Here is a 15937-nt window from a genome sequence, read left to right as displayed (position 1 = left end):
TCCAGGACCGTTTTAAGTGCCTGACACTGTCTCTCCTCAAATTCCCGACTCTGTTCAAAAGTCACCTCCTCTGAGGTGCCTTCCTTCATGCTGTCTGCCAGGGCCTGTGGGGAAGGGGGGGTGAGAGTGAGGGCAGGGCGTGGAGAGTGGTGTTAGAGGGCAGTACCCCTGGGGGCTGCGGGGGCTCAGCCCCTCTGAACACCCACTGGGACACTGTGTAGAAGAGACCTCGAAGGAAGGAAGTGGTGGTATTTGCCCACCACCTCCTGTGTGTGCTTTGGTGGAGGGCAGCTCCCAGAGACACAGGGGATCAAAGCGGGGAGTCCCCGGCATCTATCAGTGGCACCAAGGAAATACGGGGCGTCGGCAGTGTCAGTGACAGTGACCGACACTTCCCTAATCCTGAGGAGACTAAATCCATGGACAGCGTTCCTGGAATATATCCAGTCTGCGACTTGAGCTCCTGCTCTAGCTCACTGTGCATGCTTGGGCGGCACCTTCCCTCTCAGGGGCTCAGTTTCTTTGACTGTCAAAGGGGGATTTGGATCAGAGCGGTGCTTCTAAAGTGGGGCATCTGGATCACAGGTGGCACAGAGGTAAGCTTAGGTGATAAGTGGATGGATATGTTCTCATTTTAAGGGTTATGTATTTTTATTAGATAGGTACCTCTAACTGCTAAAACAAATACCTCCTGAATTCCCAGTAGCTTAACACAGTAAGCACTCATTTCTCACTCCTGGATGGTCCAGGGCAGGCTGGTGGGGTTGGAGGAGGGGTGGAAGGGATGTGGGAAGACCTCTGACCTACAAGGTGGTTTAAAAATCAGGGTTCCTTCCCTCTACTGACTCTGCAATTTTCAAGGACCCTAGAGTCCTAAACTACATTCTTTGCATCCGGGCAGTACACAAGAAAAGAGAGAGAGATAGTGCAGGAGATTTCGGGAACTGAGTCTAGAAATGAATAAATCAGTACTGCTGACCCTGACTATTCTTGATCTAAGTATTCTTGGCCAGAATTCAATCACACGGCCCCAGTTAGCTTGGAAATGCAATCTTTCTATGTGCCCAGAAAAATAACAAATGAGCTTTGATGAATGCACACATAGAATGATAACTGCCACAGTATGTATCAACAGATACGTATACACATATAGATACAGGTACCGATAGAGATATGAAAAATTTAACACATCAAACTTTAATTTCATGAATGTTATTGCTTGGATATGGGTAGGTGGAAATACTGATCTAAATGACTGATTTAAAATTAAGTCAAAGAAAGGGATTAGGTTAATACTAATGGAGGAGTTATGTAGATGTGACAAATTGTAAAGATGGGATACCATTATCTTCCAGCTATACAATTTTACATATAATTTGTTTATTCAATTTTTTTTTTTTTTTTTTTTTTTTTTTTTGCGGTACGCGGGCCTCTCACTGTTGTGGCCTCTCCCGTTGCGGAGCACAGGCTCCGGACGTGCAGGCTCAGCGGCCATGGCTCACAGGCCCAGCCGCTCCGTGGCATGTGGGATCTTCCCAGACCGGGGCACGAACCGATGTCCCCTGCATCCACAGGCGGACTCCCAACCACTGCGCCACCAGGGAAGCCCTATTCAAATTTTGTGTCAGTAATTGTGAACCTGAGTCAAGGACAAACAATTCGGGTCATTTTTCTGGAAATTTTAGGAATCAGATAACTAGTTCTACGCTAATGCTGGATAACAATCCCCCTAAAATTCAGTGGCTTAAAACAATAATCAACTATTCACATGTCTGCAGAGCAGGTGGGGGTTGCGTGACTTACGCAGGCCTAGCTGGCCCTGGCCCCAGGGCTGCTCTTCTCACATCTCTCACCCTCCTTAGGGCAGTAGCTGCCCCAGGGCAGAAGCACAAGAGGGTGAGAAGAAACACACAGTATCTCTTAAGGCCCGGCCTCAGAACTGACACACCTCTGCTTCTGCCTACATGCCACAAGCCAAGGCAAGTCGCACGGCTAAAGTGTGTGTAATAGAAAAAGAAATTATAGACTTTTAGAAAAAAATATGCTATTTAATTCAAAATAGCATTTTTTTAGAAATTATGAGATTACTGTATACTTTGGAATTTATAAGAAATGTAGTGCCAACCTATCTTCAAAGATGTATCACACAGTATTTTTTTTCCCTATGTGTGTTAGTAAACCTTTATTGTTTAAGCTATTTATTATTTATTTATTTGTGCGTGTGCCTGGCTGCACCGCACGGCATGTGGGATCTTAGTTCCCTGACCAGGGATCGAACCCGTGCCGCCTACAGAGGAAGCACTGGAGTCTTAACCACTGGACTGCCAGGGAAGTTCCAGTCACACAGTATTTTCATTCTTATTTCTGTTTATAGAGGTACAACTTATCAGCACCCAGATCAAAAAATAGAAGACTTCTAGTATTCTGAAGGTTTCCTCGGGCTCCTTCCCAGTCTACACTCCTCCCAAGACACTATTCTGATCATTCATCACTTTAGATTAGTTGGACCTATTCTTGAATTTCATATAGATGTAGTGATATAGAATGCATTCCTTTGTATCTATTTTTCCAATTAATCATCATGTCCGTGAGAATCACCCATATTGTTTACATGCAGCAGCCAGCCACTAATGCTATTCCACTGTATGGATATATTGAAATTTGTTTATCCATTCTAAAATTGATACACATTTGGATTGTTTCCAGTTGCAGATTATTAGGAACAAAGCTGCTATGAATATTCCTACATACATCTTTTTGTTGATATAAGCGCTTATTTTGTTGGGTATATCTCTCTTAATGAGCATTTTAATTAAGGGGATTTTGTACAACATGTGTCCAAAACTAGAAGTTAGGCTAATTAAATTACAATATATTCATACAAGATAATACGCTGCAGCCATTAAAAGTTTTCTTTTAGAGGATTTTTAATAACCATATGCAATATGGTTTCAATCATGTCCCCAAACTATGTATAAATATCTAAATAGGCAGGCGGGCTGTGTATATTTGTGCGTGCATATATATGTATGTGTTTGGTGTGTGTATATGTGTGTGTAAACAGAAAATATCTATACCAGAAGGCTAACAGTGATCATATTTAGGTGACAGAAATGTACCTAATTTCAATTTTCCTTTTTTTATAATTTTCCACATTTTCAGCAGTGAAAATATATTACTTTCATAATTACAAAAATGTTTAATAAAAGACATGATTAAGAGTAAAACAGAAATCTACTCATTAGTAAAATCTTGTACTACAAACCACATTTTTTCAATGCTCTTTTTTATGTATTACTTTTACTTAATCTAAATGATATATAAAATCTTAGCCGTTAGCATACCAACTAATGAGTCAGAATAGATGTGGTCAAGCCAAGCAGACATCCTCCTCCGTGGCTCATCCTAGACTATTCTGTGAGTCCAGATTCTCATTATTTATTATACAGTTGTATAATAACCAGGAAAAATAACTACCTTAACACCAGGAGAGAAGGAAGCGCAAGAAGAAAGGCAACATCTGAGTGCTTAATTGAGATCACAGATTAGTAGATGAATCTCAATAAACATAGTCATTACAAAGTGCCTAGAAAATCTTAGCATGATATAACTGTGCATTATGTTACAGAAGCAAACCCTTTTATACTGACCTACAGGTTTACTATATTTTGAAATATAATCGAGTATTTCCTATTATTATCCAGTTTAGAGTAAATTTTTTTTAACTGCTATCTCCTGTAACTGTTGTCACACAAAACTGTTGTTTAATTCTGCCTAATCTTCATAACCTCAATTAAGTCTATATTCTCCTATAATTTGCCGTAAAAGGTTATCTGAAAAACTCAACTAATGTCAAAATCAGCTTAGGAAGAATCTGAGAAACAGAAAATCCTGCAGTGCTGAATATTTCCTTTTAGAATTTATCTAGACCAGGGGTCAGCAAACTATGGCCCACAGGCCACAACAAGCCCACACTGTTTCTTTTTCTACTGTCCCTGAGCTAAGAATGGTTTTCACATTTTTAAGCAGTTACATTTTAAATGGTTATAAAAGTACATACATAATGTACTTAATATTTCTTCTTTTCCCACAAAGCTGAAAATGTTTAGTATCCAGCCCTTTAAATAAAAATGTTAACCCCTGCTCTATCTAACCCACCCATGACACTACAAGCTTTTGTTCACATACTGGTGAAAATGAGTGGTATCTTGGCAGAGATAATTCTATATGGAAACAGCACCATGCATTCAACATAGCCATTTTATTTTTCTCCTAGACATACAGGAATTCTACATTTCCCAGCTCTTCTTGCAGTTAGGTGGAGCCATGTGACTGAGTTTTGGCCAATGGCATAAGGTCTGGCCCTTAAAGCTTCCTGAGCGATCTTCCATGTATCCTTTCTCTCTTCCCTTGTCTGCTGGATAAAGGTTCTAGAAAATGCATAGCCACCAAATAGAAGGAGCCTGGGCCCTTTAATCGAAGGAAGGTATTCATAGTGTTCATAGTATCGAATACCAAGGTATTCATAGTATTACAGTACAAGCAAGAAAATAAATTTTTATTGTGTTAAGTCATTGAGCTTTGGGGCAATGTTTCTTACAGCAGCCAATGTTACTTTGGCTGGTTATACCTGGCTGGAATACGTAGATTTTTTTTTGTTTTTCAATATTGCTGGGCCTGATATCACCGTATTTACTCACATACACACACATACAAATGTGAGAATAGTTTATCCTTCAGTCTTTGTCAGTAACCAAAACATCCCTTGAAAAGATTATTTGGCTTTCATATACCCAACAAATAAAAGCTTTATTCCCAAGTGCTACTTTTGTCGCATGGATAAAACCGAACTACAATTTGAGAACCAAATTAGACACCAGGTAAATAAAGGAAAAATCCTGATCTTTGTAAAATAACAACCGCCCCAAATTTGATCTCCAAAAATGTGTAAACAGCTTTTCCATGCTTATTCCTCCACAGGGCCATTTCATATCTAACTTTCATCATCCTGTTTACCAAGTGAGAATTTTCAGATTTCAGTTTAGACACATCTGGTTCACAAATGAGCCACAACATCCCCAGTCATTGTGAAATCCTGGCCGCAAGCATTAGTGATGAGCTCTCGTGTTTATTAGTAAAGATGTGAGAACCAGTCGGTTGCAAAGCTGTTTTGAGTGGAGAGGGCTCTGATGTGGCTTCTTAGAGGTGTCAGCTTGATCTTTCTCTGCTGAAGAACTGCTGTCATTAAATTCACTTCTAAATGCAAATTAACCAGTTTTAGCTTTCTTGCAGATATAAGCTCACCTGGAGCTGTTGAAAAAATATTTCAACTGCTCTTTAGTTGTTAAAAAAGAGTTAACATGACCAATCTGTTGGTGTTTTCTTCATTTCTTTTAAACTTCCCTAGGTATTTTTAGATTCCCTGCAATTTTTTAAAAGATGCATCATAAAGCTAAGTCATCACTGAAGTCAAGGGTGATGAATAATAAGTATATTTATTTTTTGCCTTATATCAAGTCTGGCTTACTAACAAAAAGAAAAGGAGAGAGAGGGAGAGAGAGAGAAGAGACAGAAAGAGAGAGAGATTGAAGCTAAACTATTAAGAATTAATTGATAATGACTTTTGATCAGAGCAAACAAAAAATAACTGATTCAAAAATAGATATATATCTATATATATATATGTATAACGGAATCACTGTGCTGTACACCTGCAACTAACACAACTATAAATCAACTATATCTCAATTAAAAAAAATCAAACCTGTACCCCTCCCTGCAAAAAAACCCAGTCAACATTACTACATGAAGAAGTTCTTATTTTATGTAGTTTCCAAACAAGCGTCTTTATATTCCACAGAATTTCCAAGATGTTTGATTATGATCGTTAAAGGGCATATTTTGACTAAATAAACAAATACATAAATAACTGAGTCATATAGGAAAGTCACCTTCTAAAATGGTCACAAGGGGGCTGGACAAGGTTAACAAACAATTTAAAACAAAGTGGAGTAGGTTCCCGGGAAATTAGATGAACTCCCTTTCCACATAGGACAAATATAACATAAGTAACACACCAACAGATTCTCATTCAGGAACTCTTCCCATTTAATCAAGACCACTGCATCTTGAGAGGGATTCCCCAACAACCAGGCAATTAGGACGTGGACCCTGTGATGTGACGTACAGAGACGAGGACACCACTGGGGCAGTATTCCTGCCCAAAGTGCAGAATTGGAAATTAATCCTGAAGAAATAACCACACAAGTATAAACTGAAGGCCATTCTGCAAAATCAACTGACCTAGACTTTTTAAAATGTTGATGACATGGGACTTCTTTGATGGCGCAGGGCTTAAGAATCTGCCTGCCATTGCAGGGGACACGGGTTTGAGCCCTGGTCTGGGAAGATCCCACATACCGCAGAGCAACTAAGCCCCTGTGCGCCTCAACTACTGAGGCTGCACTCTAGAGCCCGCACGCCACAACTACTGAGCCCACGTGCCTAGAGCCTGTGCTCCGCACCAAGAGAAGCCACCGCAACGAGAAGCCCACACACCGCAATGAAGAGTAGCCCCCGCTTGCCACAACTAGAGAAAGCCTGTGCACAGCGACGAAGATCCAACACAGCCAAAAATTAATTAATTAATTAATTAATTTTTAAAAATGGTAATGACACAAAAGACCAAAGAAAAAGGGGATGGGGAGGAAATGGGGATTGTTCAAGACAGAGATAATGAGACGAAATGGAATAAGGAATTCTCACCTGAGTCCTGAATAGAAAAATATGAGCTATAAAGGCTATTGTAGGAACAATTAGAAAATTTTGAATATGGATGTGAATTAGATAGTATAATTGTATCAATGGTAAATGTCCTGAGCATAATTACATTGCAACGATGTAGGAGAATCTCTGTTCTTAGGAGATATGCACTGAAATATCTGCGGTAAAGGGTTGTATTGAGCATCTTTGTGTGTGACAAACCACCACAAGAGCAAACATGTATTTAGTTTATTTTTCCATTTAGACTCACCTCCCCTGGGGGGTTCCTGTGATCTCTATTGGGGTCCCTTATGTGATCAGCAGCCAACCAGTTGGGTGGCTCTGCTTCTGGGACTAGGCTGGTCATTGGCTGCAGTGACTAGGACCCTGTCCCTGTCCCTCCAGCAGGCTCGTCCTGGCTTATTCACGTGGCAGAGGCAAATTCCAAGACAGATAGAGAGAGAGAGAGAGGAAGCCTGCAAGGATTCTTGAGGCCTGATGGCAGAACAGACATAGCCTCACTCGTGCTGCATTTTCTTAGTCAATGCCAATCACAAGGCCTTCACAACAGAGTGGGAAAAGCTGAGAAGTCACATTGTAAAGGGCCTGGATATGATGAAGGGAAAACTGTGGTTGCTTGTGCCATCTACCACAAGGATGGACCGGTTGTCCCTTCAATGTTCCTATAGGTTTGAAAGTTTTCAACATAAAAAGTTGGAGAAAGTTGAAAGTTTTCAACATAAAAAGTTGGAGAGAGGGACGGAACATAGCACAAGAAGCCAGATGCCAAGAGAATATCCTGTAAAACTAAATTTATATTAATTGTCTAAGTCAATTCAAATGTATGGTGATGGAAGTCAGAATACTGGTAACATCTGGGCTTCTGGGGTGCTGGTATTATACTGTTTCTTGATCTGAACAGTAAAAATTCCATGGAGCTACATACACTTAGGATATGCACCCTTTTCTGTATGTATGTCATACTTTCATTTTTTAAACTTTACTTTGGAAAATAGAAAGAGCAATGGCCTTGGGGCTGGGAAACCTGATGCTGCCACCAAGTCCCTCTGCAATACTGAAAATGTCGATTTAATTCCCTGGGCCTCAGTTTCCTCATCTGTAAAAGGAAGCTGGATGAACTCTGGTTGGCCCCTTCCATCCTCTAGACTCTGAGACTCAACTCTGACTGAATAGTTTGCTCTCTTTTTGCCTGGAAATTATTTGTCAAGATATATAACATCATAATTATACAAATTATATATTTTCTCCTCCAGCTATAACATGTCCCTGAGATTTTATTTTGCTTTCCAGAATTTGCACAGAAATAATTATAGCAAAGCAGAAGTACTAAAGGGGTCTCTTTTAAGTACAAATGAGAGCTACAAGGGCTAGCTATTTGCAGAAGAAATCAGTGGACAGGCAGGACATCACATTTTAATATCACGCTGGAAATGCAGTAAAGGACCCTGCCACATAAGGAAGAACCATCATGAACCCTTTCAAAAAGCAACCCTGTTTTGCCACCACTCCTGCCCGTGCCTGGGAAGGACAGCCCTCATCCGGGAATGCAGCTTCTCCACCTCCTAGGTCATACACTCAGGGGAGTCATGGGTCCTTTGTACATAGGGGCTCTTATGATGAAGTGAAGAGAGACACAAGCATCCCCTTGGTTCTCACATGTTATGTGTGTGTGTGCGTGTGTGTGTGTTAGAGCCTTAGAAATTGGAACGATGCTGGAGGTCCAGGTGTCCCACCAGCCTAGCTGTTGCTTTAGCGGGGAGAGTCCCCAGGAGCACCTCTGAGCCTCTGAGGGTGGTGATTTTCTCACTTGTGAGCACTGTGACCCCTGCACAGTTCAAAGGACTCTAATGGAACATTTTGGAGTTTTTGTTTGTGTTTCCTCTAGGGATTAGAGTTTACCTCTTGGGCTCCTAACGGCTACATTTTTCAGCAGTTTTCTAAAAGTTGCCTCCATGGAACAAATATTCATGAAGTGATGTGACTTCAGAAGTGAATGAGACAGACCAGCTCCCTGCCCTCATGTCCTTCGTCTATTGGACAGAGAGACCTGGAAGCACTCATCTTGTCTTCTGTGGGAGTGATAGTGGAAGTTCACAACAGCCCTAGAGGAGGCATTCTTAGCTCCAATTTACAGATGAGGAAACTGAGACTCAGAGAGCTAAAATAACTTTCCTGAGACGTTACACGGCTAGTAAGTAGAATCCATTCAACCCCATTTTGCTACAATTCCTCCATGTATGGCTCCTGAGACGAGGTGGTAAAGTACGCCCATCTCTTAGAACAGGCACTGGCGAACTAAGTCACGTGCTCCAGCTGTCTGTTTGTGTACACAAAGTCTTATTAAAACACAGCCACACCCACTCGTTCACACATTTTCTTTGACTGCTTTCCCACTGCAACAGCAGAGCTGAGTAGTGGCAACAGAGACCCGACCGCCCACAAGGACAAAAATATTTGCTATCTGGCCCTCCAAAGAAAAGATTTGTCACCCCTCCTTCACAGAACGTATTAGTCAGGGCAATGTAAGCACATGAAGCAAACCCTCCAATTTTAGTGGCTTAACATATTTTTCTAAAAGTTTATCTCTCCTTAAAAAACTAAAAATAGAGTTGCTATATGATCCCGCAGTCCCATTCCTAGGCATATATCTGGAGAAAACTCTAATTCGAAAGGATACATGCACCCCAATGTTCATAGCAGCACTATTCATAATAGCCAAGACATGGAAGCAACCTAAATGTCCATCAACAGATGAATGGAAAAAGAAGATGTGGTACATACATACAATGGAATACTTCTCAGCCATAAAAAAGAAAGAATGCCATTTGCAGCAACATGGATGGACCTAGAGATTATCATATTTAGCAAAGTAAGTCAGAAAGAGAAAGACAAATACTATATTATACCACTTATATGTAGAATCTAAACTATGATACAAATGAACTTATTTACAAAACAGAAACAGACTCACATAGAAAACAAACTTATGATTACCAAAGGGGAAAGGGGGTAGGGGATAGGAGTTTGGGATTAGCAGATACAAACTACTATATATAAAATAGATAACCAACAAGGTCCTACTGTATAGAAAAGGGAACTATATTCAATATCCTGTAATAAACCATAATGGAAAAGAATATGAAAAAGAATATGTATATATGTATAACTGAATCCTTTGCTGTACACCAGAAACTAACACAACATTGTAAATCAACTATACTTCAGGTTTTTTTTTTTTAAAAAAAGCATATTTCTAATCACAAAATAGCCTAGATAGGGTGTTCTGGGCAGAGCTGGAATGGGATGCCTGTTCCAACTAATCATTCCTCTCAGGTCATCCCGGACAGAAACATCCAGCCGGCAGACAAGGGAAAAAAGAGAGGCTCACACACACAGGAGATTTTTATGGGCTAGATATGAAAGTGGCATCCATCACTTCCACCCACATCCTATTGGCCTGAACCCAGTCACGTGGCTGTATCTAACTGCAGAGGATATTGGGCAATGTAGTCTACTGTTAGGTCGAGGAAGAAGAGGAAACAGGTTTTGGTGAACACCTAGCAGCCTCCACCACAATCCCTAAATGCTAATTATTCTTACACCCAGAAAAAGTCTCTTGTTTTGACTTTGTAAATCTGTTTTACACCTCACATAGAGTATGCATGTGTTTAACATTTTTTTGATTCAGTCCTTATCTTTTTGGGATACATACTGAAATATGTACCAGTGAAATGATATGATGTCATGGATGTGCTTCAAAATAATCTGAGAATAGAGAGTGAGAATACAAATGAGACAAGAATGGTCATGAGTTTTGTTGAAGCTGGGTTATTTATTATAGTCTCTTTAGTTTTGTATATATTTTTTAAATTTTCCATAATAAAAAGGTTTTTTTTTAAAGAGTACACTAAAACTACTCTTTGCTGTCTTCCAACAGTTTTTAGAAAAAAATACATAGTAAAAACAATAAAATCCTGACCATAATAGACTACAAGATTGTCTTCAATGACATTTACTATAGGTACACTGGCTTATTAATTTCTCTTGCTTTACCCAACTATTCCAGTAAAATAAGCTTGTCTGCAAAAGAAATGGACCAATAATAAAAGATAACGTCTGTGAGATAATAGTATAATCAAGACAGAAGAGTTAATATTCCTAGGTCAGCTACTTATAGTAGGAACAGCTTAAGAAGAGTTAATTTACTGGGTAGGGTCTGTATAAAAACCACATTTGTTACATTCATTAAATAAACATGGATTTAGCATCTACTCCATGCAAGGCACTGTGCTCAGCACTAGAAATATAATGATGAGGAGGCAGCCGTCCCTGTCTTGACGATTGTACTTGTCAGGACGGGTTGAACTAGCTGCATAGCAAACATCCCCAAATCACCCTGGCCTTGAACAACAAAGCGTATTTCTCACTGTGCAAGGTTAAATGCAGGTGTTCCTGGTAGCTCTCTTTTGAGCAGTAACTCAGAGATTTGGGCTCCCTCCACCTCAGAGTCCTCTGCCACGTAGAAAGCAAAGAGAGAGTGTGATAGACGATCACTCGGGATGTTTTATGGCCAGACCTGAAAGTGACAGAGCTCTCCACAGTCCCATCTAGACCCAGTGTTGCTGGAAAATGTCCTCTAGCTGTGAACACAGGAAGAAGAAAACTGGATACTGGGGTAAGGGGGATGCACTCTGGAATGTTCTACCATAAAGGTGACACAGGTTTAGTGAAAATGCAAACATGCAAACAGACCCATTCTACTAGGGCATAGTAAGATCAATAATAAAGATATGAATAAGGTGCTGTGGGAACTCTGTAGAAGGAGGTAGGATTTTAAAAACTTTTATCAGCTATTGGTATATGATTTCCTAAATGTGCTTGAAACTTAATTTGCTTGGGCTACTAAATTTGTAATTCTTTTTTCCCAAAAATTACAATCCAGTTTTCCCTAACTCCTCAAAAGTGGAGCACTGCTGGTAGCCTGTTTGGCAGTGGTAGTCACAGAGCATGGAGGTTTATCAATACTAGTTATGTGTACTTACTAGAACATAAACTCACCTGGAATCTGGATCTCACAGCATGTAAGAATTTTAATAGGATTCATTCATACATTTGTTCAACATTTTATAAAGACTTCTGTCCCCAAAATTCAATTTACAATTTTTACAACGTTTTACAAAGACTTTGATCTCCAACCCTCCTTTTATAAATTTACAAGAATTTACACTCACTGCAAGGATTTCTTTCCAAGGTTTTTTTAAAAGTTATTTTTCCTTGGGATAGAAAAATGTTAATTTTAGATGAGAGTAGAGGTCGTTGAGGCTCACATGTGGGGACTGTGTGTGATGGAAATGCAGGATAACAGCAGTAGCACCTGGATTCTAGTTTAGACCAGCCTGCCTCAGGCAACAGAAAAGTCATTTGTCCCTGTGTGCCCACATCACAGTCTGGCACAACTGGGGGTTAGAGCCAGCATTAAACTCTCTCTGCATACAGGATTCTAGTTTGCCATCTTAATTTATATATTCCATCCCTGTGCTGATTATCCTGCACTCCCCCACCCTTTTCTAAGTGATTCTAATTAGAAAACACGCAGGAGGAACTTTGTGGGATCGCAAAACCGCTGCGATCTCCTCTTTGATCTGCCATCTGAACCAGGGACCGCGTATTGTTTCAAATTCTTCCCCAGCGCTGCAGTTGACAATTATTGGCATCTTAGAGCCTGGGGATTGCAGTAAGATGCCTGACAGGACCGGCTGCCTAAACATTTAAAGCACTCACTCCCTCCAAACATCTCCCCCTTCCCAACGTCCCCCACAAAAAAAAAATTACTGAAAAGGAAAGAAATCGAATGCTTTAAAAAGCTGTCCATTTCTTAATAAGATGCTAGGGTTGGTTGGGATTTTAAAGATGCTCACAACGCATCTCTAGAGTAGCAACTAGCCCTTCTTGACCCTGATACAAATAAAACCAACCAGCATACCATACCTTAACCACCGCCACGGTGGCCCGAGGAACTTTCGGAATGATGAAAGTGTATTTTTGTCTTAATTTGGGTAAGAGTTGGGTGAGGTGCCTTGCGTAAAGACGTGAACTCGGAAGGTAGTTGACTTAAGAACCTTACTTCAGTTTGTAGGGATGGGGGCGGGGGGAGGGGGCGTGCCGGAGAGAAAGGTTTGTTTATTTATTTAATTTCAGTCCCCAAGGGAGAATGGAGAGGATCCATTCCGGGGACACTGGATTCCAGAATGCGAGATGGGCTTGGAAATTTGCGAAATTTGTGAATGCCTAGGTTGAAGGCTCCGCTCACGGGGAGGAAAGGACTGGGCGGGCACAGGGGAGGAGAGAAGGAGGAAACCGAGGGGGCGGTGGAGGAACAGCAGTATAAAAGGCCCCAGCCAGAGCGAGCGCCAGCCACTCCGAGCCTCCTGGAGAAGGCGGGAGCCCGAGCAGGACACGCCGGTGCCGCTGCGGTGATCTGAGCCTGGCACTGGACCCGGTTCTCTCTTGCATCCGAGGAGAGGATCCCTTGCCCTCTGCTCGACCCTGGAGCCCTTCCACTCGCCGGCTGCCCCCTGCAAGGCATGAGCTGCGCTCGGGAGCCCGAGGCTTCAGCGCGGTCATGAGGCGCTGGCCCGGGAGCGGCGGCTGTGCGACGGCAGCCCCCAGGTCCCCTCCGGGCGCGGCGCCTCCGGGATGAGACCCCCGACACGCGACTGCCTGAGCTGAGATTTACCCCCAGTGCCCCACCTCCGTTCTGCGCGCCTGAGCCCGCGGGCACTCGGCCCCTGCAGCTTCCCGCCGAGACACCTGCGCCCTGGACCTGACGGACGCCCAGCGAATCGGACTCGCCTGCCTTCCCAGGCTCTACCCCGCGCCGCGGACGCCTGAGCAGAGGTGCTCAGAGAGCGGGCGGCCCACCGTGCGGGAGCGAGTGTCAAGACCTTTCTGGAACGAAACTTTATCTTCCCCCTAATACATACGCACGCCAGCTTGAGGGAGGGGCGCACAGTCGCAGACAGACACCTGGCTGGTCCGGCACCCTCTCCGTCTCCAACACCACAACTCCCAACTCCACCTTGTCAATAAAGGTTTCTAAACTCGCCCAGGCACCCCCCCCTCCGCCCCGCTACCCACAGCCCCGAAGCGCAGTGCGCACAGGGCTCGGCCCTCACCGCCCACAGCGACCTCGGCAGCGGTGGCGCACAGCCCAGCAGGCGGACGCGGACTCTGGAGGGGCGCGCAGGTCACCTCCAGACAGTGACAGCCCCCGGGTCCCGGAGCCCCCATCCAGAGCCGGCTCACCCTAGGACTCGGCGGCGGGGCGGCGCGGCCCGCGGCCCGAAGGAGCGCAGGGAGGAGGGGAGGTGGTTCGTCGGGTGAGTGGCTCCGGGCGGCAAGGGCGGGGGAGCCCAGCGTGGAGGTAACTCTGGGCCGCCACTGAAGCCCTCCTCCTCCTCCTTCTCCTCCTCCTCCTTCTCCTCCTCCTCCTCCTCCCCGCGCTCCTCTGGCGGCCGCTCCCGCTCCAGCTGCGGCGCCGCGGCCACATCTGGGGCGCCCATGTGCGCTCGGGGGCTCGGCTGCGCCCGCCCCGCCGCCGCCCCCGCTGCCCCCTGCCCGCAGGGTGGTCCCCGGCCCGGCCCGGGCCCCTGGCGGCCCGTCGTCCCCACCGCCGCCGCCGCCGCCGCCGCCGCCGCCGGGGAGCGCCGGGGTTTGCTCCGCAGCCAGTTTGGACGCCCCCGGCCCCGCCGTGGCTCCGCCGTGGTGCGGCGGCGGCGGCGGCTCCTGCTCCCCCGGCCCGGCGCGCCCCGCCGCGCCCAGGGCCAGCCCCGCGGGCTCGGGGAGCGGGGCCCCGGCGGGGGCCGAGGCGGGAGCCGCGCCGCCGGGCTCCCGGGCTCCGACTCCTCCTCCCCCGCCGCCGCCGCCCGCCGCGCCGGGTCCTAAAGCCGCGCGCCTCAGGAGGATGGTACGCCTGGCGGCCGAGCTGCTGCTGCTGCTGGGGCTGCTGCTGCTCACGCTGCACATCACGGTGCTGCGCGGTTCGGGAGCCGCCGACGGGCCGACCGCGGCCAACGCCAGCCGGACGCAGCTGCAGGTGAGTGCGCTGCCGGAGAGGGGCGCGCGTGGCAGCGGGGAGCCGGGTGGCGGGGAGCTGACCTAGCTAGCACCTGATGGTAGCGAGGAGGCGGGTCCCCGCCCCACCGAAGAGCATCTGTTTTGGCAGCAGTTTTGCCGGGGCCACAGATCTCCGGCTGAGGCGGAGCGGGGTACGTGCCTGGAGCCTGGGCCGCTTTGGAGGCCTGGCAGGCACGCTCCTCCAGGTCGTCTGTCACCAGGTACCTGAGGGTGCTAGCTTGAGATGGGCGGAGGAAGTGTGGAGTATGTCTGCGTTTGCTTTGGGGTGCTGCCACTCTTTGGTTACCCTTTAGAGGCTGAGTAACGTTACTCTGGGAGGAGGGGGGAGCGGAAGGAGACTTTAGGATAAATCCCCAAACTGGGTTTGGGAGGAAGAACCCCAGTGAATCTGCCCCCTCAGAAAGCTACGCAAAGATCAGCAAATAATTTCCCCGAAAAGAATGGCCAGACATCCCCTGTTCGCCCACGTGGTCCCCATGCCTCCCTTATACCTCCTCAGCCGGGCGGAGGGCGTGGAGTCAAGCCACCGGTTGTAGTTTGGTCCGGCGTTACCTGGGGCTTTTAAACTTACAGCAAAGACTTCTTCCAGCGTTCTGCCCCTGTTGAAGGTCTCCTTAGGAATGGAATTCTGATGGTCTGTGCAGCTCCAAGGCAGGGGAGGGGGTCGCAACTGGGGAGCGGGTAGTGGGCGTCAGACACAAGAGGAATTCTCTGGTTTCCAAATAAAGGATTGTCCAGGTAGGGATTTCCTGCCATTGTCTTGGGAAGAAGCGCCTTTCCTTGGCTCTATCAGACGTGTGACAACTGTCAACTTGGGGCATGGGTAGAAGTCAGCAGGGATTTTCCCAGGAAGCAGCGGGAATTCTCCCCTAAAATCTCCTCCTCAAACAAGCCCCTCTAAAACTCTTTATGTCGAGATAAGCATTATTCATTGTTCCCAAAGGGCTTTAAGACCATTGCCCCTATTAGTTCATTTCTCACATCTTTATGTAATTTGTTGCCTGAAAACCCTACTGTT

The 15937-nt window shown here is 45.2% G+C and overlaps 1 protein-coding gene across 1 annotated transcript in view; it reads left to right on the top strand.

Annotated features, from left to right (window-relative positions):
- The first annotated feature begins 14673 nt into the window (after nucleotides 1-14673).
- ISM1 (isthmin 1) overlaps nucleotides 14674-15937 on the top strand; it is a 96208-nt gene continuing 94944 nt past the window's right edge. Inside the window, exon 1 of the mRNA XM_022594126.2 lies at nucleotides 14674-14878. Coding sequence (XP_022449834.1) covers nucleotides 14747-14878 — 132 coding nt within the window. The 5' untranslated portion in view covers nucleotides 14674-14746. The remainder of the gene's footprint in view (nucleotides 14879-15937) is intronic.

This window comes from Delphinapterus leucas, chromosome 15 (genome assembly GCF_059928025.1).
Source record: "Delphinapterus leucas isolate spDelLeu-1000000601 "Yukka" chromosome 15, BTC_Dleu_Yukka2, whole genome shotgun sequence".
NCBI classification, from domain to species: domain Eukaryota; kingdom Metazoa; phylum Chordata; class Mammalia; order Artiodactyla; family Monodontidae; genus Delphinapterus; species Delphinapterus leucas.
The sequence above is the reverse complement of the archived record's forward strand: the minus strand, read 5'-3'. Positions and strand labels throughout refer to the sequence as shown.